General features: G+C 42.4%; 4 protein-coding genes across 4 annotated transcripts; 2 read left to right on the top strand and 2 right to left on the bottom strand.

Annotated features, from left to right (window-relative positions):
- Nucleotides 1–4,375: 4,375 nt before the first annotated feature.
- On the bottom strand, nucleotides 4,376–7,349 carry LOC139195785 (uncharacterized). The gene is made up of 4 exons (XM_070821404.1): nucleotides 6,186–7,349; nucleotides 5,762–6,019; nucleotides 5,365–5,661; nucleotides 4,376–4,996 (listed from the first exon to the last, which is right to left on the bottom strand). Exons 1-4 carry the CDS (start codon nucleotides 7,347–7,349, stop codon nucleotides 4,376–4,378), a joined length of 2,340 nt encoding a protein of 779 aa, XP_070677505.1.
- Nucleotides 7,350–7,496: 147 nt separating this feature from the next.
- LOC139195784 (uncharacterized) lies at nucleotides 7,497–11,389 on the bottom strand. Its single transcript, XM_070821403.1, has 6 exons — nucleotides 11,279–11,389; nucleotides 10,618–10,718; nucleotides 10,447–10,513; nucleotides 10,045–10,134; nucleotides 8,525–9,954; nucleotides 7,497–8,016 (listed from the first exon to the last, which is right to left on the bottom strand). Exons 1-6 carry the CDS (start codon nucleotides 11,387–11,389, stop codon nucleotides 7,497–7,499), a joined length of 2,319 nt encoding a protein of 772 aa, XP_070677504.1.
- Nucleotides 11,390–18,140: 6,751 nt separating this feature from the next.
- Nucleotides 18,141–18,527, top strand: LOC139195775 (uncharacterized). The gene has a single exon (XM_070821277.1). The coding sequence runs from the start codon at nucleotides 18,141–18,143 to the stop codon at nucleotides 18,525–18,527; it is 387 nt and encodes a 128-aa protein (XP_070677378.1).
- A 666-nt stretch (nucleotides 18,528–19,193) lies between these two features.
- Nucleotides 19,194–19,667, top strand: LOC139195774 (uncharacterized). Its single transcript, XM_070821276.1, has one exon. It carries the CDS (start codon nucleotides 19,194–19,196, stop codon nucleotides 19,665–19,667), a length of 474 nt encoding a protein of 157 aa, XP_070677377.1.
- Nucleotides 19,668–25,549: the final 5,882 nt, after the last annotated feature.

Raw genomic sequence — 25,549 nt, 5'->3', positions numbered from 1 at the left:
CTGACCCCCCTAATACTATTTCCTGGATCCGCCACTGACTGTCAACCCTATATCAATGTCTAAAGTTCTATAGGGGTGGAGAGAAAATGATACAAGGTGATACTTAGCCGCTCAACAAAGCAGAGCCACACTTTGCTGACGCAAGTTTTACATGGATGAAGACGTGGTATTAGAGGCTCTCTTTACGGAGATTCAATCAACAGGTAAAGCTATGTCTAAGAAAGACAAACAAAAGACAATGTCTCATATGGGGAAAAATAGCAAACAAGCAGAGCTTGGCGTCTAAGAAAATTGGATCATCCTCAAAGGGATCAAACACACCAATCCTTGTTTAAGGAAGAAATAAACAAAGGGCCCTCGAGAAAGCTGCAGAAAGAAGACATGACGTTCTTGAAAGTAGCTGCAATTGTGACTCTACCCAAGCTAAACAACTCAAGTGTTTTGAAGCCCTTATTACAAAGTTTTGTCAGACTAGTGCAAAAAGTAACGGAGCGCGAATCTTTTCCAACCAACAGAATCAAGGAAGCCCTATTGGATTTTATTACATTGCATTTATTTCCCTTTAATTAAAGATTGTTTATGCTTCGATCCTAACGCTTAAAACTCATGTCAAGGGCTGGATATGGCTTCATCTTATCTTGTATGCTAGGAAAGAATAGCATGAGTATTATTGGAGAAAGGAGACGTGAACTCAATAAGACCTAGAAAAAGCTGAAGAAGCATGGTTATAGAGTCAACCTTGCAAAAATAGGTCTCGGCTTCACAGCTACAACACCTGTCAAAATCTCAATCAAAGGAAAAAAAGAAGGTCAATACCCAATTGTACAAGTGATGAAAGAAAAGGAAGAGTCGAAGCCCATTCCACGAACTTTAGTATTTGATTGCTAAATCGGTTGTTGATCCAACCTAGAGTCAATGAAAAAATAACCCCATGCATGGTGCACAAGTTAAAATTTAAATAAATAAAAGGGGCGCTTTAATACAGATGTCTAGCTTTTAAAATTTTGAGATTAAATATTCATGCCTTTTAGAGTTTTGATTAAATATCTTCCTGCAATTTAGGTGCCACATGCATTAGAAGTAACCTTTTTTATAATGTAAAATTACCCAACTTGCCATTATATAAATATACCTTTTAATTCCTACATAATACATCAAAACTCCTAAAATATTGTAGATAAATTTTGTAGAATTTAATTTCAATAAAAAGTCTTTCAAATTACACATGAACGCAACTTGCCATTATATTGAATATACCTTTTAATTCTTAGGTAATATATATAAACTCCTAAAATCTTGTAGATAAATATTGTAGTATTCAATTTCAATAAAAAGTCTTTCAAATGTGACACATGAAATGCCACATCCCGGCCCAGGCCCCCACCACAACCCGAGCTCTACTCCGCCGTAGCACAATATTGTCCGCGTCAGGCCCTTAAGGGGGTGGATTGTTAGATCCCATATCGCCCAGGGGAGTGGATCATGTAAGCCTTATATGTGTATTCCCACCTCTACCTAGCACGAGGCTTTTTAGGAGCTCATTGGTTTCGGGTTCCATCGGAACTCCGAAGTTAAGCGAGTTCGCGCAAGAGCAATCCTATGATGGGTGACCCACTGGGAAGTTCTCGTGTAAGTTCCCAGAAACAAAACCGTGAGAGCTCCGGCCGGTGTGTGGTCGACACGTGTGTGTCCGTGATGTCAAGTACATCGATTTCATATATTTAAACCCTAGGTTTGAGCAAACTATGGGGGTTTTATTTAGGTTTCCGTATATGTGCTTTAATTAATTCTATTTTAGTTATTTCACATATAGGAGAAACGTATCCCAAGGATGTTCAGGGCCAGGCTAAGAGTAGGGGCTACGACCCAGCGACGTACTTATGAGTGGGCAGTTTGTTCTTATACTTATACATAATTATAGTTTCCATAAATGTATATTTACTTCACTTTACGTTTATATTGCCAAATAAATGATAACTGCGATATAATTGTGATAAATGTTGCTATATGGTTGAGATATTACTATCATATCATTCATACATATTTGTTCATGCTCATCTTGCTGGACCGGTGTTAGTACTCTCCCCAGGGCCAGGGCCAGTCCTTCACGTGTATGTTCACATCGCACCATTCGCTCTCCTTGGATCAAAGTTAGGTGCCAGTCCTGTCGGGTAGATTGCATTAGGCAATCCGACTTGTATGTGACCGTGCTTTTGCACCAGCCTTCACTTGATCGTAGTACTAGAGTATATCAATTACACCCAGTCCTTGTGTCAGAAATTATCTGTTTGAACTCGTGTGTCAGCCTAGATGGATGAGCACTTAGCTATACTTGATTATCATATGATTATATTATTGTGGCATTTCATACATCATGACTTGGCCTATTTATGGTTATAATATTATTACAATACTGTTGATTTATTGTTTACATACCAAGGTAGTATGTTTTAAGGAAACTATACTTGTTTTACGGTGAGGGGTCAGTATATTCAAAGATAAAGGTTTTCGTATAAGCTTTGTTTTGCTGACCCACTCAACTTTGTTTTCCCCCCTCTAGGACCAAGATAGCTGTACTCTTTGTGGCACTTGACAGTTTTGACATTCTCTTTTGTTTAGATGTACGAACTTATCACTGTTGTGTAAGTGTACTTTAGCTACTTTGACTACTCTTATGTAGTCTCACTATCCATTACGTTCTGAATAATTGTAGTGGGTTCATCCCACGATTGCGCACTATTTCACTGTTTAGTATAACTAGTTCTAATTCGTTTTAAATTTATTCACTTTTTACATCACTTACCTTTATGGTTACATCACCTCACGGTGATGGCCAACATGCTTCGACCTTCCCAGGTCATGGTGTGTCAATTTAAGTAAATATACAAATGATGACGTGACTATCGTTTAAGGCCACTTAATCAAATCTTAACATGGAACCAATGTTTGATCTAAAAAGTATTGAAAAGATGCAAGAGATTCTAATTTTCTCTAAATAAAAAGATATATAGATAGGGTGAAAAATAAATTCCTCTTATAAAAAGAATAAAAATTTTCTTCAAATGTCAAAATAATAAACTGAATAAACTTTCTAGCCTCACATGTTATCCCACATACGTTTTCGACTGTTTTGTTCTTAAACCTGCATAATAGTAGAGGGATTGACTTTAACAACTCAGTAGGGACATAACCTTATATCAAATTATTATTGACAACAATGCGTGAGTAAAATGCAAAACTCTTCGTCTCTACCCGTTAATTAATATAGTAAAACTCAATGAACAAAAAAGTGTGTAGGATAACACCGGGTCCTAAAGAAGCGGTTTTACGCGTGAGCTCGCCCCTTCTCGGCCATCAAATCATGGTCAGCACGGATAGTCCGTACGCTTGATCCGCACTTTAAACACGCCTGTCTAAAGATCGAAGGCTTAGCCCATTACGGTTCCTTACATACTTTAATGAGAGTTTTAACTAAAAGGGTTTCCCCAAACTTTTTATTAACCAAAACCACCTAATAACTTTATTGAATGAAAATGACTTAAACTTAATTAAAAAAGATTTAAATTAAAATGAAAATGAAAAAAGTTTAATATAATAAAAAAATGTAATGAAAAGGTATCGCGCATCAATTACACACACTCTCTCATGAATGAGGATCCTCTCCAGATCCTCTTTGTGAGAATCCCGGGGATCCTCCAATCGTATCCATTCATCATATATCGTACGGTAAAAAATCATTGTAAATTTTTTTATTTAAAATTGAATATAAATAGTACCTGAAAAAAATTGATTGCGTACGATGAACAAATACGATTGAAATATCCTCGAGATCCTCACAAAGAGGATCCGGAGAGGATCCTCATTCCTCTCTCCTCTCATTCATTATTTCTTAAACTGAACACTGAATATTTTTTAAACTAACTAATTCCGAAACTAAACACAGTTATTGTACTATTTTTTAAACTGAACACATATACTATCATTATTTCATAAACTGAATACTAGTAGTATCACTATTTCTTAAATTGAACACGAGTCCTATTTTTGAAACTGAATACGGATATTATTTTTAAAACTGAACACGAATTGGCGTACGCCTTCCACGCCATTTTGGTTGAGTTTTTATTTCTTTTTCTTTATTTTTGATTAAATTCAAAGTTTTAAATCTCCTTATCTTTTCTTACTTTAATTGACAGCATGCATGTAAAGATATTTTTTTTTTTTTTTTGAAACGGAAAGGAACACAACAACAGCAGAAAAGTCAACCAGGGGGCTAACACCAAAGAGGCAAACAACAAGGACAGAGATGAGAGGGAATCCAACACACCGACGCACCCAACAAGGAAACGTCACCCCCGACATCACCAAAACAGAATTAAGGAGGGCAGGGAAGACCATCCTTATTCAAAACAAAGACCAAGGAAGATGGGGGCCTGTCAATCCAGACCCAAGAACCCATCTCAGGAAAAACCCGCGACGCAATGCAGTCAGCGGCACCATTGGCTGTTCTTGACACCCAAGACCAGCGACAAGACTGAAAAGCAGCACTCACCACTTTAACTCTTGTCAGAACAGGAAAAGCTTCCCAACTGCCGTTATCACCAACTCCTGAAAGCCAATCAATGGACTCCCGAGAATCCGACTCCATAATAACCGACTGAAAGCCCAAAGAAGAACCCAATTCACAACCACGCAGCAGCGCAAGCGCTTCAGCCACTGCAACAGAAGGAGACGAGATGGCATATCTCGCCGCAGCCTTGAACTGACCAAAAGCATCTCGCACAACCACACCAACAAAGCCCGAGAGAGACGAACAGGACCAGCTTGCATCAACATTAATTTTTAAGAAAGGAGAAGGAGGAGGGCTCCAATGAGAGATCAGACCACATCGGGCAGATGGCCTGGAAGCACCCAATCCCGACCACCCCCTGGCATCCCAGTAAGACCCAATAGCCGAGGATATCCCGAACAAAACCAGCAAAGGATTAATAGGTACCTGATTAAACACAAACTCGCATCTTGTCCGCCAGATAAACCACACAGTAAACGCAACATAGGCGCTGACCCAATTCATTTCCGCCGAGCCACCCGGTAAACGCGCACAGACCTCCAGCAACCAATCCGACCAAGAAGAAATACCTTCTCCATCAATCCTATAATTAAGGGCGCCACCGAACCAGATTACTTTCACCCAAGGACACTGAAGAAAAAGGTGTTCAATTGTTTCCTCATGACCATTGCAGATTGGGCAAATGGGGGAAAGAGAAACCCTCATCCGAAACAAATTATATCGATGGCAAGACCGCGATGCAGCGACAACTAAACGAAAAGACGAATCTTAGCAGGAGCAGCCAGATTCCAAACCATCTGCCATAGCTTTTTTGGTATATTGCGAGTCCTGGGCAGTCTATGATCCCGAGACGCAAGGGAGCTCATTTGCAACCAACGATATCCCGACTTAACCGAGTACTTGCCATTCTTGCTAGCATCCCAGATTAACCGATCTTTGCACCTGAAATCACCAAGAGGCAGACATTTAATCGCAACTTGGGCCTCCTCAGAAATAAACGGCACAAGAAAATCAAGATCCCATTCCATCGTCTCATGGCTGATCAGAGAAGAAACACGCAGATTGGGAGAGACAGCAAGATCTCTAAGCGCCTGTGGATGCCCAGAAGGCAAAGAAGGGAGCCATCGGTCCATCCACACCCTAACATCCCTCCCCTCCCAAAATCTGCCAATGAGATCCACGCCGAATCACCTCCCTCCCCACCAAGAGACTAGTCCAAGCCCAAGAGGCACGACCTCCTTTCACAGCATCCCAAAAGGAACAATGCAGGAAATAGCGGGCTTTCATAACACTGGCCCAAAGAGAAGACGGATCAGAAAGTAACCTCCAACATTGCTTCGCTAATAAGGCATCATTGAAATCAGAAAAGTTTCGGAAGCCCAACCCGCCCAAGTCTTTAGGGAGGCCAAGAACCTCTTTCGACACCCAATGAGTTTTCCGTTTATCTCCCTGACTCCCCCACCAAAAATCAGCAACTAACGAATCGAAATCATGACACACTGAGGCAGGGAACTTAAAAATATACATGGGATAGGCAGGAATAGCCTGCACCACAGCCTTAACTAAGACTTCGCGCCCCCCCCGTTGACAAAAGTTTATGCTTCCAACCCTGAACCTTGGACATAATTTTTTCCTTGATATACGTTAACCCCATTTTCTTCGATCTTCCCCAAATAGCTGGGACACCCATATAAGCTCCCGGATCAAGAACAACCTGAACACGGAGAATATTGGCCAACTCAGCAGAGACCCGTCTAGGAATATTCGCACCAAAATAAACACTGGATTTCTGAAAGTTTACAAGTTGGCCCGAAGCATCACAGTACAACTTAATCAAATCCACTAAATTCCGACAATTTTTGCCATCAGCCTTAAGAAACAACAAAGTATCGTCAGCAAACAAAATATGGGAAATAATAGGCCCAGAAGCACCCAACTGCACCCCATCCAGCAGCTTATCATGCACAGCTTTCTGAATTAAACGGGAAAAAACCTCCCCCACCAGCAGAAAGAGAAATGGAGATAGAGGATCTCCCTGCCGGAGCCCACGAGAAGGAGCAAAACGTTTTCCAGGCTGACCATTAAGGAGAATGGCAAATTGAACAGAGGAAACACAACCCATAATTAATTGCTGCCATCTATTGCAAAAACCCATTTTTCCCATAGTAGCATCGAGAAAATCCCATTCGACCCGATCGTAAGCCTTCTGCATATCAATCTTCAGGCCCAGCTCATATTTAGTTTTAGCTTTACGCCCTTTCAAAAGATGAAACATCTCATGGGCGATACCAATACTATCGTGAATCTGCCGCCCCTCCACAAAAGCGTGTTGAGACGAAGAAATAATGTTCGCCAGAACCACCTTCAAGCGATTTGCCAAAACCTTAGACAGAACCTTATAAGAATAGTTACACAGACTGATCGGGCGGAATTGCGACACCAGTTCAGGTTTAGGCACCTTGGGAATGAGAACCACATGAGTGTCATTTAAAGAATTAGGCCCAATCTCCTCATGCATCAGAGCACGAATCAAAGAATTAATATCTGATTTCAAATCCTCCCAAAAAGACTGGTAAAAAATCCCTTGAAAACCGTCTGGGCCAGGAGCCTTAAGCCTTCCCATATTCATTACTGCCGCCTTAATCTCTTCATCAGACACCAGCGCAATCAGGTCCCTATTCATTTCCTCAGTAATCCCATTTGGAACGCAATCTAACAAGGCACCCCAGTTCTTGTTTCCCTCAGATTTAAATAAATTCTGAAAATGGTCCTCCACCATCTGACGAATCCGACTAGGGTGCTCAACCCACTGCCCATCCTCAGCCTTGAGCTTTAAAATCGTGTTTCGGCGCCTTCTTTGTAAAGTAGACTGATGGAAGAAACTGGTATTTAAGTCTCCTTCACGCAACCATTTAACGCGGGATCTTTAATGCCAAAAGCTCGCCTCCTGAGCTTGACGATCAGCAATGAGTTTTTGCGTCTCTTGAATGTCCGCCAAATTAGGTCCCCACTGCTTTTGTAGCTCCATAAGGCGCACAGTAAGCTCCTCAATTTGCTGTCTCCGATGAAAGAATTTGCTTTTGCTCCACCTAGTAAGGTATAACCGACAAGCGTTAATTTTCTGAGCCCATTGCTCCTGCACCGGTCCGACTCCTTGCCTGGCCCAACAATCCTCCACAATCTTCTTACACTCCTCCTCCTGAGCCCAAAACGCCATAAACCGAAATAGCTTACCTCCCAGAGGCCTACCCAAAACAGACTTGATGACAATTGGGCAATGATCAGAACCAAGAACAGGACCATGCTCAGCAAAGGTGGAAGGCCAACCCTCCTGCCACGACCCATTAATTAAGCCCCGATCCAATCTTTCTTCCACCCACTCCCCATGCCTACGACCCCTCCAAGTATAGGCAGGGCCTTGAAAATCAAGATCCAGTAACTCCGTCCTATTCAGGAAATCAGCCAAAAAACGAGGTCTATTATAGATACCTTTCACTCCCCCGGATTTTTCATGATCCCAAAGTAATTCATTAAAATCACCCCCACACAACCAAGGAATGTCAGAATGAGAGAAATGAGAATTCATCCAGTCCTAAAAACCAGCTTTTTCCCCTCTGTACGGCGTACCGTAAATACCAGTAACACGCATCCAACTATGCTCACCCTCAACACGAGCTATAGCATCAATCACATGCCTAGAGGAATAAACAATTTGCACTTCCATAAATTCCTCCCACCATAAGCTGACACCACCTGTTTTCCCAATGGGTTCCACATTAAAACCATTCGCATACCTTAAGCGCCTTCTTAACCTATTTATTCTATGATTTTTCATTTGGTTTCGGAAAGAAAAATCATAGAGGGTCGGTGCTTTCGAATAAGCCCATTAAGAGCCCGAACTGCCGTGTCCGACCCAAGACCACGACAATTCCAGAAAATATAACTCATGGCAACCTTGCGGCTGTTGAGGGCCAGCCGCCACCACCCCGAACCTGAAAGCTCGACTCCGATTGCTTATCCTGTTCATTACCATCTACACAGCCTTCCTCCCGATCTACCCCCAGACATTGCCTGCCATTTGAGCCCTCCATAGTCCAACCCTCCGTATATACGGCCCGTTCAATCATTAAGCAACGTTCTGGTAACATCTGACCCATCCAATTCTCTGCCATCACAGTAGAAGGGTTGCTCAAAAACTCTATCCCTCTCACTTTCTTGATAGGGTTGTGAAAATAGTCCCATCTTTGGGAACCTCCCCGTTTCAGACCACTGCTCTCAATGTAAGATGGGTCCATCATCACCCCTGTACTCGAAAACTTCCCTGAGGGGGCAACAACCCACCTGTCAACCCCCCGAGGAATTCCCATTTCTTTACCATCAAGCGAACGGACATTCGAAACCCCTTGCACTTCGTGATTGTCGTCATCTAAAACACATTCTGCACTTGTATTACTAGAGGCCTGTCCCCGCTCACGTCTCCTCCATCTCTTTGAAAGCCGCAACTGTGGGTCTGCCATGACATCACTAGTCGGGGCCCCCACCCTTGTCGACTGCTGGCTAAGACTCGGTTCTGGTCTAGGACTGGTGGGCACAGCAGAGGCTCGAGCAGTTCCAGCTTGTCTTCTCTCCCCCACTCCCGCCACAAGAGATCTCGATGGGACCATGTCCTCTCTTATAGGTGGCGCTTTCGTCCATTCACCATACCCTGCAGTCCCAGTAGTAGCAGCATCAAAGGTGCATTCTGTATTTATATGATCAAGACGCCCACACCTGTAGCAGAAATCTTGGAGTCTTTCGTAACGAAACTCCACCCACGTGTCTCTATTAGCCCCCCTCCTAAGCCAACATCCAAGACACAAAGGGTTGGCAGTATTAATAAGAATGCGTGCCCTCAGAAAGCCTCGAGCTTTAGCCGTGTCCTCCAGATCTAATACCTCGCCTGCGGCTTGCGTTAATTTCTGAACATTCGCCAACGTACTCATCCCAAGTGGTACACCTCTAATTTGAGTCCAGAACGGAACCATCTCCATAACAATTTCTTCCAACGCCAGATGCGGAGGCCACTTCTTAACAGACAAATTCTTCTTCATGATTCCCCATGGTACCTGGTCAAGAATCCTAGTTGCCATATGGTCGTCCGCAACCGTGATAACATAAACGTTTTCTTTGACCCACTTAACATCTACCACCCCAAATTCCTTCCAAGCCGATCTCAGAATATTTCTAACTCCCCACTTATTAAGGAGTTTTTTCGTAAGAACCTTCCCCACCAGCTTAACTCCTTGTTCCATTTCAGACAAATCCAAAGCTTCCTCAAGCTGAATCACAAGATCTGGAATCTCACTACTCGTCATCCCGCCCCCCAGGAGAAGCAAAACCTCCCACTGTATCCCACCGGAGTGAATTAACACAGCAAGAGCCCACCGCCTCCATAACCAATTCTAGAAGGTCCCACAGAGGAACAGATAGCTTACCGTTGAAATAGCCAGAAGAACGATCAGTGATACAGACCAGTACCGGTGGTTTAACTCCACCCTTAAGCTACACCTTTTGTAAACCTTACTCTGAAAAGTGAAAGAATTAAGGCGTTTCACCCACCTTAACTGCATCCATTTAATGCCCGTGCGGGAGGAGAACCTACCAATATTCAATAAGCCGAGTCTCGCCCTGAGCCAACTAAACGACTCTAAACTCCAGTGAGAGAATTTCATAACTGAATCAGTCCTGATTAGGACAGAGAACAAAACCCCCAAATTCATCAACATTAAATTGACCCCCCTCCCAACGCGGAAAGGAGAAATCAGGCTTCCCTACCTACCAGAGACTGCAATTAAAGGCAGCAGCAGTAAAAACCCCTTCTGACTGAAGTAAATAACCGGGCCAGCTTTTAGCTCCACCAAGCAACCACCAAAACCCTCTCTCAAGACCACAGCATAAAAGACCCTTCCAATCAGCGCGAAAAGGAGAAATCATGCATACCCATCACCAGCGTTGTCGATTTAAAGTAGTTGCATACCAACCCCCCCTCCCCGACAGAAGTAAATAACCTGTCCAGATCTAATCCCCACCATTCACCCACCGAAACCTTCCCCCAAAACAGCGAATCAGACACCCAAACACAAGACCCAGCGCCATCAAACGAAACCACCTACCTGAGAATCCGAAAGAGACAGCAGCAGTACACCACCCACGAGAAAGACGACAAGGACACGCACCACGGCGTAAGCTCATTGAGGAGGAAAGACTCTCACGCCACCCGGAGAGAAAAAAAGGTTTTAGATCTCCACTGTCTTTTGCTTTTGTTTTGATGGTCTAATTTTATGTAAAGATTTAGAGAGTTACTTAGACGTGTTGGCTGAGTTGCAAGATTTATTGGTTAACTCAAAGCCTAGGGCAGAATCTAGGGAAAGATTCTCCGTGATTAGCCGTACTGGTTCTCGCCTCGATTCCACTTCAAATCCAACTAAAAGGATTGAAAATAAAAGCATACAAGCTTGTGAGCCAAATAAGCTACATTGGCCCATCGTCATTCGGCAATTATTCCTTGTATTTGAACCGATTGGACCTGAGAGATCAAGACTATTATCCAATTCCAAAGACCCGGTCAATTCTTATTTTAACAAATTTAAAATGTTACTAGGCCATCCAATTGTCTTATTTCTATACTCACATTATAATCTCACTCACCATAAAAAATAAGAAAAATACCTTACTATCTTCCCACCTACCATTATCCCCAAAAGTACCCTTCCAATGCCCACCCTCAACACCGTTCACCAGCACGTCCTCCCCATATAGAGAAAAAAACTCCAATGACATCCATATACGGTTTGATGCATTCAGTGCGTTTGGGATTTGTATTACAACGAACTCGAAGAATGCAACATGATCAATTCATGAGTCAATCATAGATTCAAAATTTAGGATCCAATAAACATAAATTAAAATTTAGAAGGAATAAAATGAAGGTGAGATGTTTGGGAATTGAGATTATGAGTTGTTGGGAGTGTGGTTGGAAGTGAACGATCTGATTTTGTTTTCCATTAGTCCTTAGATGACATTTTACATGAGAATAATTTGATAATTAAAAATTTTAATAAACAATGAGTGTAGAAATAAGACAGAATGGTGGTGAGAGTAGCACTCTAAATTTATAGGACTTAACAAAAATAATTTTTAACTATTATCCAATGCCCAAAGACCCGGTTAATTCTCAATTCTTATTTTAATAAATTTATAGAACTTAACAATAAAAATTAAAATTATCAGGATGGGGTTTTTTTTTTTTTTTTTGGTCCAGGTATAGCATTAGTAAGTTAGATGTTAGATTAACATTGATGAGTTTGAACCCACGCCGTCATACAAGGGCACAACATCTTTCTATCACTGTGGTAAAGGGTCACTAGTTTTTGTCCTTAACTTACCACCTTCGGAATTTAAACTCTTTCCTCTTTTCTTAAAATTGATTGGTGTAAAATACCACTTATAAATTATAATACAACAAAAGGAATAAAAATAATTTCAAAATTTTATTTTACGTTTGATGTATATCCCCTATAGACCAGTGCCCACCTACTATAAGTTTGTCCACATTTAATGAATATATATTTATAGATAGAGTGAAAGAGAGAGGCATCTAGAGCAAAGACTGTTTAGGAAAAGTCGACATTTTTTATGAGTAAATAAACTTAGAAGAAAGGCAAGTTGATGTAATTTTATGCTAAATCGATGGATACATTTATACTTAATGTGCAAGTTGAATTATTTTTATATTCACATGCCAAGTTGAGATTGTAGATATATAAAATTTGACAAGTTGAGATCATAAGAAACAAGTTTTTTCAAAATACCTTTGTGTACCAGTATATTCGTTCTGATAGATATAATGAAGTTATGATGACTGTAGAGCCAAAAATATTCATTAGGCGACACGTGGACTTTTGAACGAAAGAGGACAAAAATACCCTTGAGGCATACCGGGATTCCTACGCGCAAGCAGCAGGAAATTATCTTTCAATCAAGTCAAAAGTGCTCAAAATAGGTAACGATTTAAAGCCTATTTCATCAAATCATTTCTATAAGGTAATTCCCAAAACCTAATTCATTTTATATGTTTTATATTCCATTATTTAGCTAATCAATTAGCTAAATAATATTTTCTTTTCATGTTTCCTAAAAATTGACTAATTAAGGGATTAATCACATAATCAATCCCTTAATTATCAATTTGAAACATCTACTCGAACCTAAAAAATACTATAGGGCCGGCTATCCCATTCAAAACCTAAACCATTAGCTTTTTGTTACCTTTTCCCACCATTTCTTCCCTTTTATTAGCCAATCAATACCATAATTACTATAACATTTCCTTTAATATTTAATTAGCCAATTAATTGGCTAATTAAACCAAAAATAAAACCTAAAATTCCCACCTAGTAGCCGGCCACATTTCCTCCCTTTATTCTTTACCTTTTTTATTTTCTCCATCTTATTACCCAAATAAAGCTAATCATTCAATTTGATAACACCCCATTTATTTCTATCATATTTTATTAGCCAATAAAGTGGCTAATTAAACCACAAATTCACCAAAAAATGGAGAGAGTGGCTGGTCATTCCTTGAAGAAAATGGAGAAGCCTAATCCTATAAATAGGCTCCTATTTTCACCAAAAGCTCATTCCAATCCTCTTGCAAAAATTCCAAAACACTCTAAACACTATTTCTCTCTAAAATTCTAACTTTGGCATCGGAGGTTCTTCGGCCAAAGCCCCCTATTCATCGTGGGCGCGTGAGGCTTTTGGCCTTAACCTAAGGTGCTAGTTGTTTTGTAGATGCAAATTCGTCCAAGATCGAAGAGGAGAAAATTTGCATCCACAAATTGGTGCTTTCATTGAGAGTTGAAATCCATACTCATAGAAGACTCTCGCACAAAAAGGTTTTTTCTCTATTTTTTTAGTCCATTTGAATATTTTTCATACGTTCTTATTATTAGAATTTTTTACTTGCAAAGGTTCTTTGATAAAACGTATAAGAAAAATATAATGGCTAGAAATTTAGAAAATACCACAAGTGAGAATTCAAATACTCAAGAAATGGGATTACGGAGATCCACGAGGCAAAATACAGTCGTAAGCAGAGTGGCACCACCACCACGAAGTTCCACCATCGCCCAAGCCGTGCCATCCAAGTTTGCACGGGCCCAAACCCAAGCTTCGCATTCGCATGCACCACGCACTGAGCAGCCTGCTCCCGTGATCCAGCCTGCCCATGTAGCCCAGCCTGCTCCACTGATCCAGCCTGCTCCTATGATCCAGCCTGTTCCCGTGATCCAGCCTGCTCCTACGGCCCAGCCTGCTCTTAAGGTTTCTCAAGCTGCTCAAGTCGGCCCAAGACAATCTCAACCATCCGGACCAATCATCGAGGCTGGGGCATTTTCACCACATTTCTCCGCAGATTTGACATTCCCCAACTCAAATCTCGCACTTGGAGCCAATCACCCTTCTATTGTTCAAGGAGGTGCATTCCACCCAAGTTCTTCTAATCTGAATGGTGAACAAAACTTGTCTCGACAAGTCATAGAGTTGACGAATGCCCTTGCACAACAAATAACCTTGGTGAATCAACTTTTGCAATGCATTGAGATCCAATGTGCCCCAGATGAAGTATCCCGAAGTAGGACAAGGGCAGGCGAGGAACCTCTCAAGCAGCGTCCTGGAAAGCAGCCACTCAACCAACCACAAATGGAGCATTCAGGTAGTGCACATTCCCAATTGGGCCCCCGAGATAGCGTATACTCCCATCTTAGCGCACAGAGGAGCGTGCACTCTCGACTAGGCCCGAGGGCAAGTATACATTCCCGGTTGGGGCCACGCTTTGATAATCAACATGGGCAGCCTTCCAGACAAAGTATTCATTCGCGGTTAGGCCCGCAAGGAGTGTCCTCCACATCACATCGGAGCAGTCAGCCTGGCAAACGGAAGGAAACAATAGTTCAGTCTGATTCTAGTTCAACCGGCGGCCCGCAAAATCCTTCGCCTGTTAGTAATCCATCTCATACACCGCAGCCACGACATAGACGAGCTAAGCGCGTAAAAGAGCAGCCTAGACCGGTAGGTCGAGACCAGGGGCAGCCGAAGACTCCGCTACCCCAACAAAGACAAATTCAGGAAGAGGTAGAAAGGTTTTTCAATGAACGGATGCGTGATTTCCGACGCAACAAAATGGTTAATGAAGCACTAAGGCGAGATATGTCCAACATAAGTAAGTCACCTTTCACAGACGAAATCGAGCAGGCAGAGCCTCCGCGCAAGTTCAGCATGCCACACTTCACATCTTTCAAAGGAGACGGGGATCTCGAAAGACACTTGAAACATTACCGAAGTGCAATGGTCCTCTATCGGAATAATGATGCCCTTATGTGCAAAATATTCGCCACTACTTTACAAGGCGAGGCACAAGATTGGTTTCATACCTTGTCGGCACGATCCATCCAGAATTTTGATGATCTTTCCTTGGTTTTCACCAAAGAATATTCATCTTATCGTTCGATCAAGAAAAAGTCTGATCACTTGTTCAACGTAAAGAAAAACCCAAAAGAGTCACTTCACGATTACGTGAAGAGATTCAAAGCAGAGAAGGCGAAGATCGTCGGATGCGATAACTCGATTGCAAATGCAGCCTTCTAAAAAGGACTACCAGCAGATCACCCACTGTTTGGAGAAATGATCATGAAATAAGACCTAACTCTAGCAGATTCCTTTGCTTTGGCAGAGAAGCATGCACTTTAGGACGAAGCTCGACAAGTAGAAAAGGTTCCCGAACAGCCTAGAAAAGAGTTGGCATCTACTAAAAAAAAGGAGGATGGAAAGTAACCCAGCAAGGGCAGGCAGGAGGTCAAGCGCAGGGACCGACCCACGACCAAAGAAGGCCTGATAACCAATAACTATTCAAAATTCTCAATTCCGATTCATCAAATCCTTCGTGACATCAAGAATGAACCATGGTTCAAGTTGCCGAAACAGTCAAAAGGAGATACTTCCAAGTTGGACCACACCAAATATTGCGCATTCCACCGAGGTCTTGGGCACACAACCACCGACTGCTATACTTGGAAGAACTACCTAGAGAAACTCGTAAAAGAAGGGAAAGTCGATAGATATTTGGACAAGCCAGCTGAGCAGCCAGAAAGGAATGCAGACGGAGATGAGGAGCCACCAACTAAGATGATTCGAATCAATGGCATTTTCGCTGAATCCGAGCACTTGGGGGCCACTAATAACTCCAAAAAGAGGAAGATCATTTCACAAGTTCAAGCAGTTGATACCCAACTTGGACCTATCATTGGCTTCACAGAGCAGGATACGGAATGAGTCAACTTCCCACACGACGATGCATTAGTAGTATCTGTCCAACTAGCCCATGCTATAGTCGACAGGATGATGGTTGACAATGGAAGTGCAGTCAACCTACTTCAACTTTCGGTCATTCAAAAGATGGGCCTAGAAAGTACAATCATACACCGGGCAGAGGTACTTACTGGATTCAACGGACACACCTCAACTGCCATCGGTCATATCACACTTGACGTAAAAACACCGCCAGTCGTCTCAAAGCAAACATTTATGATCGTAAGCGACCCGTCTCCCTACAATGGGATTCTTGGGAGACCTTGGTTGATCAAGCTGGATGCCGTCACTTCCGTCAAGTATCAAAAAATCTGATTTCGCATCCCGGGAGAAGGAGTCGGAGAGATCAAGTCTGACCAGGTTTTATCCCTACGATGCACTGTGCAAATGTTGAAAGAATCAAAGAAGAAGACCTTTACCCCCGTAGAGGTTACCAAAGTCCAAAAGGACAAAGAAGCTACCAAATAGCAATTACAGCAGGAGGACCAAGAAGATGGCACCCAAGCAGACGAAGTAGGATGGAAACCCGAAGAGGATGCTGAAGACATCATTCTTGATCCCCAGCAGCCGGAAAAGACGACTAAAATTGGCTCACGACTAAGCCCAGGCGAGAAGGAAGAACTCACAATTTTCCTGAGGGAAAACCGAGATGTCTTCGCATGGTCACCATCTGACATGCCCGGAATTGACCCCAAGGTGGCCTGCCACAAGCTGCACGTCGACCCTACTGCCAAACCGGTAATCCAAAAAAGAAGACATTTTGCACCCGAACGAGTAGCGATCATTGAGGCAGAAATCGACAAACTATTAGAAGCCGGGTTCATATAAGAGGTAGCACACTCAGCATGGCTTGCTAATGTCGTACTAGTCATGAAGAAAGAGAAGGGCAAATGGAGGGTTTGCGTAGATTACATTGACCTCAACATTGCATGCCCAAAAGACCATTATCCTGTCCCCCAAATTGATCTATTAGTAGATTCAACTTCTGGAAACCAGTTGCTTAGCTTCTTAGACGCATACTTCGGTTACAATCAAATAGCCATGTATGAGCTTGACAAGGAGAAAACTGCATTCGTGATAGAGCGAGGCACCTACTGCTACAAGGTCATGCCCTTTGGCCTCAAAAACGCGGGAGCCACTTACCAAAGGTTAGTAAATATGATGTTCAAAAAGCAAATTGGGGTAACCATTAAGGTCTATGTCGACGATATCATGGTAAAGGGTAAGCAGCGATCAGATCATATTCGCAATCTGGCAGAAACTTTCAATATCCTTAGAAAGTACGAGATGAAGCTCAACCCAACCAAATGCACATTTGGAGTATCTTCAGGCCGATTCTTAGGGTACTTAGTAACCCAACGAGGAATTGAAGCACATCCCAAGCAAATCCGAGCAATCCTAGAGATGAAATCTCCAACTACTTTGAAGGAGATCCAAAGCTTGACTGGACGAGCAGCTGCCCTCAACCGTTTCCTCTCACGATCCACCGATCGATGCAAGCCTTTTTTTCAAAGCTATCAAGAGGGCATAAAGGGACAAATGGGATGAAGAGTGCGAAAAAGCTTTCCAAGACTTGAAGAAGTATCTCACATCACCTCCCTTACTATCCAAGCCGGAAGGAGCGGAGGATTTATACATTTATTTGGCAGACTCCGAAGTAGCGGTGAGCTTTGCCTTCATACGAGAAGAGATGGGGGCCCAACTGCCGGTATTCTACACTTCTAAAGCTCTTCTCGATATGGAAACAGGATATCCGAAGATCGATAAATTAATTTTGGCGTTAGTTGTTGCGGCTCGGAAGCTTATACCATACTTTCAAGCTCATACGGTCATTGTCATGACTCAGTATCCTTTACGATCAATATTACATGGTCCGGACGCTTCTCAATGAGTAATGAAATGGGCATTGGAACTTGGCTAATATGGTTTAGTTTTCCAACCTTGCACAACGATAAAGGCTCAAACCTTGGCAGATTTCGTAACAGAATTCACGCCTACCCTAGGCGACGCAACAGAGCAGCCCAACGATACCCCGGAAGCAGCCGAGAGCACCTCAGCCACGCTTGCTCCATCCGATAAAGACTTCTGGAATTTGCATGTCGACGGAGCATTCAACTAAAAAGGCTTGGAAGCAGGTGTAGTCCTTGTTACTCCAGACGGCTTAATGCTCGAGCAGGCGATCACTCTAGGCTTCAAAACATCTAATAACGAAGCAGAGTACGAGGCTCTACTAGCAGGCCTCCGAATGGCAAAAGACTTGGCAGTGAAGAAACTCGCGATTCATTCTGATTCCCAATTAATCACCAGCCAGGCTAATGGGGAATACACGGCAAAACACCTAAGGATGGCACAAGACCTAGAGAAAGTACTCCAGCAGCTTGAAACATTTCAGACTTACACTCTCACTCAAGTTCCGCGGGCGGACAATGCCCATGCAGATGCACTAGCTGGTTTAGGCTCCGCCATTGACCACCAATTTAAACGCTCCATTCCGGTGGAATATCTAGATAAGCCAAGCATAGAGATAGAGCTGATTGCCGAAGTGTCGTAGGTTAGTGTAACTCCTACTTGGCAAAGTTCTATTATAGACTACTTGATCAACGGCACACTACCCACCGAAAGATTGGAGTCAAGGAAACTCCAAATCAAGTCGGCACGCTACTATATGTGGAATGGCATTCTCGTTCGAATGTCCTACACCGGACCACATCTCCGTTGCCTAGCACCTCCCGATGACTTGAAGGTTCTAAGCTCAATCCACGAAGGCGTTTGTGGGAATCACTCTGGAGGCTGATCCTTAGCCCAAAAAGCTCTTAACGCAGGCTACTACTGGCCTACCATGCACCAAGATGCTAAGGAGTTAGTACAAAAGTGCGATCGCTGCCAACGCTACAAACCTGTACCAGCACTACCTACCAGTGAGCTACACCCACAGACGAGTCCTTGGCCATTCATGCAATGGGCAATCGACCTGGTAGGGCCTATGCCGCCTGCTACGGGGGGCAGATGCATGATGATCGTGGCAACCGATTACTTCACCAAATGGGTAGAAGCGAAGCCCATGAAGACCACAACTCAGACGGACATAGAGCGCTTCATATGGAGGAACATCATTTGCCGATTTGGCATCCCTCAGTCCATCGTCACTGACAACGGCCCGTAATTTGTGGGAAAAAATTTAGCGAAATTCTTCCAAAAATACGGCATCAAACAACACATGTCCACGCCGAGGTATCCTCAAGGTAATGGCCAAGCCGAGGCATCCAACAAGAAGTCCATCACCGACAAAAAGGGAAAATGGCAAGATGAGCTCCCTGGGTGTCTATGGGCATATCGCACGACCAAAAGACGAGCAACCGGTGAAACTCCTTTCTCTTTGGCATTTGGTTCGAAAGCAATCATTCCTCCCAACATCATCGTGCCAAGCATCAACACTCTACTGCCAAGCATTGACCAGAACAGTAAAGAGAGGGCCACATATTTAGATTTGGTAGAAGAGAAACGCGAGCAGACCATCACCCACATCGCAACCTACCAGCAGCAGCTCATTTCCAGCAATAATAAAAGGGCTAAGATCCGGCAATTCCAACCTGGATATCTAGTCCTAAGAAAGGCCTTCATTACTGCCCCGCAGAGAAGGCTAAAAAAATGGATCCCATCTGGGAAGGTCCTTACAAGATCAGCAGAGTAGGCAGTAAGGGTAGCTACACTCTTGCTACCAAGAATGATAAAGAAATCGAGAAGCAATGGAATGCCTACAATTTGAGGAAATACCATGTGTGACTTCCCGCTGTATCAAGACCCGAAGACTCAAACAGCTCAACGGGCGCCCCCTCGTAAGCCGAGGACTATCCAATCATCATGCAGTTTTTTTCAGCCAAGTTATTTGTTCATTTTGTTCATTTTTCAATGAAGAATTTAGAAATAATTTGTAACTTGGCTCAATTACATGTTTACAACAAATTATCTTCTCATGCACTTCAAAAGAAGATTGCACCCCCCGAGGGACCAACTATGCTCTCCAAGGCAGGGGGATGAACTCAACACTCCGAATATCCAGACGTGGATGAGCCTGGCTGCCCTAGTATAACTAGGTGCATGATGGCTTGCGCCGGGATTCCTAGAAGCAGCCACAATGGTCGTTTTCAAGGCTTAGCTAGTTGAAGGATTATGGGTATATTGGCCTAATCCGCAGGGAACCAGGCCCTAGAAACGGAGGGGGCACATTATGCAGCACACCCAACGAACGGCTGCCCTGGAAACCTAAAGCTGCTACCAAGTGCACTAAGGTAGCCTACGGATTCCGGAAGACTGCCTACGGTTTGCCCTTCGAGCAGTAAAGCAGCACTAGACTTATACAACCGCACATTCTTATGAAAGGTTAAACAAGCTAGCACGCATATACGAAGTTTTATCCACTGCCGACATGCTACGCAGTCGATAAGCTTCACTTCTGCCAAGCGCGGAACAACCTACACCAAGTCCTAAAATGTTGTGATACTTGCTACACAACCTACGAAATTGGAGAAAGTCAAGGTTAACAGCCTAGTGGTTACGCGAACTTGTCTGCTTCTGTAAGTAAGGCATCCGGCTGCCAACCCAATGGCTAACAACTTTGCAAAGTTCTACACCAATATCTACGACTGCGTAGGCTATGCAGGTCTGTCTACTTATAGAAAAGTAGCACGCTTACCACTGGTCTATAAGGTCTAAAGGTTAGGGCGTGGACAAAAAGAAGCGGAGATAAAGAAAAGCGAAGGAAGCAAGTTTATTAAATTTTCTAGCAAAAATTGATAAACAACTAGCAAATACTGAAGGAGTTCAAGCGAAAAAGGAAAGCAAGGAAAATCCTAAATGCTCCCTAGAAGACTATTCTTCAATAGCTTGGACATCTCATGACTACTCGGTCGTCACACCTTTAGCAGCCTTGATGTTCTCAGCAGCGATATCATTCGGCGCTTTACCCTCAGTTGTCCCAGCCTGGACACCAACTTCTCCAACTACTTCACCGATAGAAGACTCAAAAGTACAAGCAAGCAAGTCTTCTGGAGAAATAGAGAAGGTCTCGAAATCTTTACCGAAGAATTCAAAGTCAGACGGTCGCCCATAGAGATGATCCACATAACTTAGCTTGTAGAAATCGGCTTGATTCTGAGTAAGCGATGCCTCGAACCCAGCCTTCTCAACTTTCAACTGCTCATTCTCCTCAAGCAGCGATCAATTCTTCATCCTTCGCATAAGCAGCAGAGCGGAATTCAGAGATAGAACGTTCAAGATCTTGAATTTGAGGTATGTAACCCTCGATTTCCTTCTCTGCACCTTCGTACTTTACTTGGATCGCATCAAGTCTAGTCTTCAAATCCGTGATCTCTTGGCGAGCGACCTCAAGCTGCAAGGAAGTGGGGGCAGGAATGTTAGATCCCTTCAAAACAACAAGCTCAGATTCCAATTTCTTGATTTTTTCGATCGAGGAGTAAGCTTCGACAACCATGGTTCTTGCCATCTCTTTAGCAGCCTTGGTATCCTCTTGGTCAAGGAGTATAGACTCGGCTGCCAGAAGTGTTGTTTTCTGCATCATGGATAGCAAGGCAGTCTTCCTATACTCGGAGGTGTTCTTCGCGAAAAGACTCGGACCAACAATTTCCCTGACGCCATCAACAAACTTGGCACATGTATCCATGTCTTCAAGTAGATCTGGTTTCAGAAGCGCGCAAACCTCAGCAAATTCTCCAGAAACAGCCTTGGAGGATTCGCCAAGCTTGCCTAAACGAACAGTTTCCTTCTTGTCAGCAGACGAGCTGGGTGCAGTAGCGGAAGAAGCAGGTTTTGGCACCACTTTAGCAGGCAGAGACACATTGTCACTCTTCATAGTAGCAAGCCTCTCCAAAGGTGAGCCCGACTTAGCCCCAGATGAACGCTTTGGCACAAACTTCGGTACCGGAGGAACGGAGGAACTTCTGCGTTGGGCAATTTTTTCAGCAATCAAGCTAGCAGCCTTCGAAGCAATAGGCGCCACCGGTATAAATCTAGCAGTTCGTTCTTTCTCACCTTTAGAGGAAGTCAAGTCAATCACGATCTTGGGGATAACCGGAGAATCCCCACAAACAGTTTTCAGTTTCTTTTCAGCGGGCGTCTCTTGGGCAGGCGGGGAATGTTTCTTTTTCCCACCTTCATTAATAGTAGGCGCTGGAGAATCCCCACGAGCAGTCTTCAGTTTCTTTTCAGCAGACGTCTCTTGAGCAAACGAAGAGTGTTTCTTTTTCCCACCTTCATTGATAGTAGGTTCCATCACAGCAATGGGACGAGCCATCGCGTCTACCTTGATCCGTTTTATCTCTTATTTTGGGGGCAGCCCACCTTTTTCCCTATGAAGAGGACTAAGCAGCCAACGCCACTCGCGATATTCGGAAGGGATACCCAGAGTGACGTGTACTTTCTTCATGTCCGGAAAAACCTTAGGAGTTGAGCCGAATTCCGAATCTACGACAATCAGAAAGTTGAAGAGTAACTGGGCACTAAAGTAAAGCAGCCGAGAAGATTAAGCAGCCTGCTTACCAGATATGAAGACCGTAGGAACACGCAGCTCGGAGGAAGAATCAGACTCCCATTCTCCACTTATCTCCAAAGTCTCTTTGGCCCAGTCGTGATCTCCTTTGCTGGAGCTATCAAAAAGCTTATGACGAGATCGCAGTTGCCCAACTCCATCAATGTGACCTATGTTAAAGAAATACCAAAATTCGTTGGTGGTTAGTCCCAAGTCAAAGAATTGGTTCAAATTGTGGAACCCCACCATCACTCGAACCGCATTCGGGGAACATTGGGCAGGCGCACATTTCATGGAACAGAGCACTTCTTGGAAGAAACGCGGCATAGGGAAGGTAAACCCTAACACAAAATAGTAAGGATGGAACTTGATAGCTCTCCAAGTTCCACTGCATGGTTCCCGGCTGCTACCTTCCTTAACTCGCCGCACACGCACTCCCGACGGAATGGCATGCCAATACGCTTCAAGAAAATCTCTAAACAAATCGTCATAGCTAATCTTGAGGTGAGCAGCTTTGAAGTAGCCAATCTTGCTTAAAGACCCGCCTTGACAATACAACGAGGGCACATCATCATCATTCTTGCGGCTCGAGGAAGACATGCTTGAAAATTCTGCAAAAATACAAGGAAGATTTGTTAGAGAGTTGTTTTCAAAAAAAAAAAAAACAAAAAACAAAAAAACAAAGCAGCTCTCAGCAAAAAAAAAAAAAAAAAAAAAGTTGAAAGCCGCAGGAACCCAGCCAAATTGCCAAGCCCCACGGGTGTGGGGGCATTTGTGGAGCCAAAAATATTCACTAGGCGACACGTGGACTTTTGAACGAAAGAGGACAAAAATACCCTTGAGGCATACCGGGATTCCTACGCGCAAGCAGAAGGAAATTATCTTTCAATCAAGTCAAAAGTGCTCAAAATAGGTAATGATTTAAAGCCTATTTCATCAAATCCTTTCTATAAGGTAATTCCCAAAACCTAATTCATTTTATATGTTTTATATTCCATTATTTAGCTAATCAATTAGCTAAATAATATTTTCTTTTCATGTTTCCTAAAAATTGACTAATTAAGGGATTAATCACATAATCAATCCCTTAATTATCAATTTGAAACATCCACTCGAACCTAAAAAATACTATAGGGCCGGCTATCCCATTCAAAACCTAAACCATTACCTTTTTGTTACCTTTTCCCACCATTTCTTCCCTTTTATTAGCCAATCAATATCATAATTACTATAACATTTCCTTTCATATTTAATTAGCCAATTAATTGGCTAATTAAACCAAAAATAAAACCTAAAATTCCCACCTAGTAGTCGGCCACATTTCCTTCCGTTATTCTTTACCTTTTTTATTTTCTCCATTTTATTACCCAAATACAGCTAATCATTCAATTTGATAACACCCCATTTATTTCTATCATATTTTATTAGCCAATAAAGTGGCTAATTAAACCACAAATTCACCAAAAAATGGAGAGAGTGGCCGGCCATTCCTTGAAGAAAATGGAGAAGCCTAATCCTATAAATAGGCTCCTATTTTCACCAAAAGCTCATTCCAATCTTCTTGCAAAAATTCCAAAACACTCTAAACACTATTTCTCTCTAAAATTCTAACTTTGGCATCGGAGGTTCTTCGGCCAAAACCCCCCCATTCATCGTGGGCGCGTGAGGCTTTTGGCCTTAACCTAAGGTGCTAGTTGTTTTGTAGGTGCAAATTCGTCCAAGATCGAAGAAGAGAAAATTTGCATCCACAATGACCAACTTGATGGTTATTCTATAATTAGGAAAACATATCCAATCTTAATTTTGGCATTTGTATCAAAGAGCGTATTTATCTTATTATTTTGGAATTTTCTCTCGTAAAAAATAAATAAAATAAAAATAAAAAGGCGAAGGCCTCATGCAATGTATGAATAAGGAATTTGCTGGTCGAGCATTTACAATACTTGTATCTTAAATTTTTAACCACATTATTCATATACATGGAAATAGTGGATTACTACGACAGTTAGAATCATTCTTTCAAAACCTTATACTCATGAAAGAAAGTTGATGTTCTACTATAAAATTAATAGAGAAGATGAGTAGTAGTCAAACCACTTTATAAGTCATTGCAAGATTTCTCCTTTTAATGATATGGACTCTTCTATCTTCACATCCTCACAGGCTCCCATTATGGTAATGAATTTTCAACCCAAACACGTGGACAACACAAACTGGATGATGCGGAGCACGCGTGAGGCTTTATATATAGACCAACCTGCTCTGATATCATGAAAAAAGTTGTAGTTCCACTAAAAAACCAATTGACAATATAAGGAGTATCCCAACCTCTTAAAAGCCCTTGCAATGTTTTTCCTTTTACTGTGTAGGATTTCTCTACCTTCATGTCCTCACATTCTCACACCCCTTAGTATAAATTTAAATAATTAATATCACCTGTATAAAGAAAAACATTTATTCATGAAGAAGTAGACTATACTATAATCACGTGAAGAAATGTAATTAACCAGGTCTGTCTGACGCTAGCATGTATGCGATCAGTTTTGCAAGAAGACGAATAAAAGAAATAGAAATATTGGCACAAATAATTTGTTTTCTAAAGATTTTTTTTTAATATGCACAAACAAACAATTTTGCTTACAAAACATTTGTAACGTCACAGCTTTGGGACATACTGCAAATAATCCTTTATAAAGGATTCTATGGTAAAGACTGATTAAGGAGTCTACAGCAAAGACTAATTAAGGAGTCTACAGCAAAGACTGATTAAGGAGTCTACAGCAAAAACTGATTAAGGAAAAAGCCATGCAGTTTCATTGAGGCAAAGTCGATGTTTTTATTAGTAAATAAACTTAGAAGAAAGGCAAGTTGATGTGTATATAAAATATGACAAGTTGAGTTAGGGTTTCATCAAATGTATTTAAAACATTAATACACTTAATTTGTAGCATAATTATGATGACCTTGATGATTATTCTATAATTGGAAAAGAATCCAATCTTTAGTTTGGGTTTTGTATCAAAGAGCAT

The sequence above is a fragment of the Malus domestica genome, chromosome 05 (assembly GCF_042453785.1).
Source record: "Malus domestica chromosome 05, GDT2T_hap1".
Classification (NCBI taxonomy): domain Eukaryota; kingdom Viridiplantae; phylum Streptophyta; class Magnoliopsida; order Rosales; family Rosaceae; genus Malus; species Malus domestica.
This window is presented reverse-complemented; position numbering and strand designations above follow the sequence as displayed.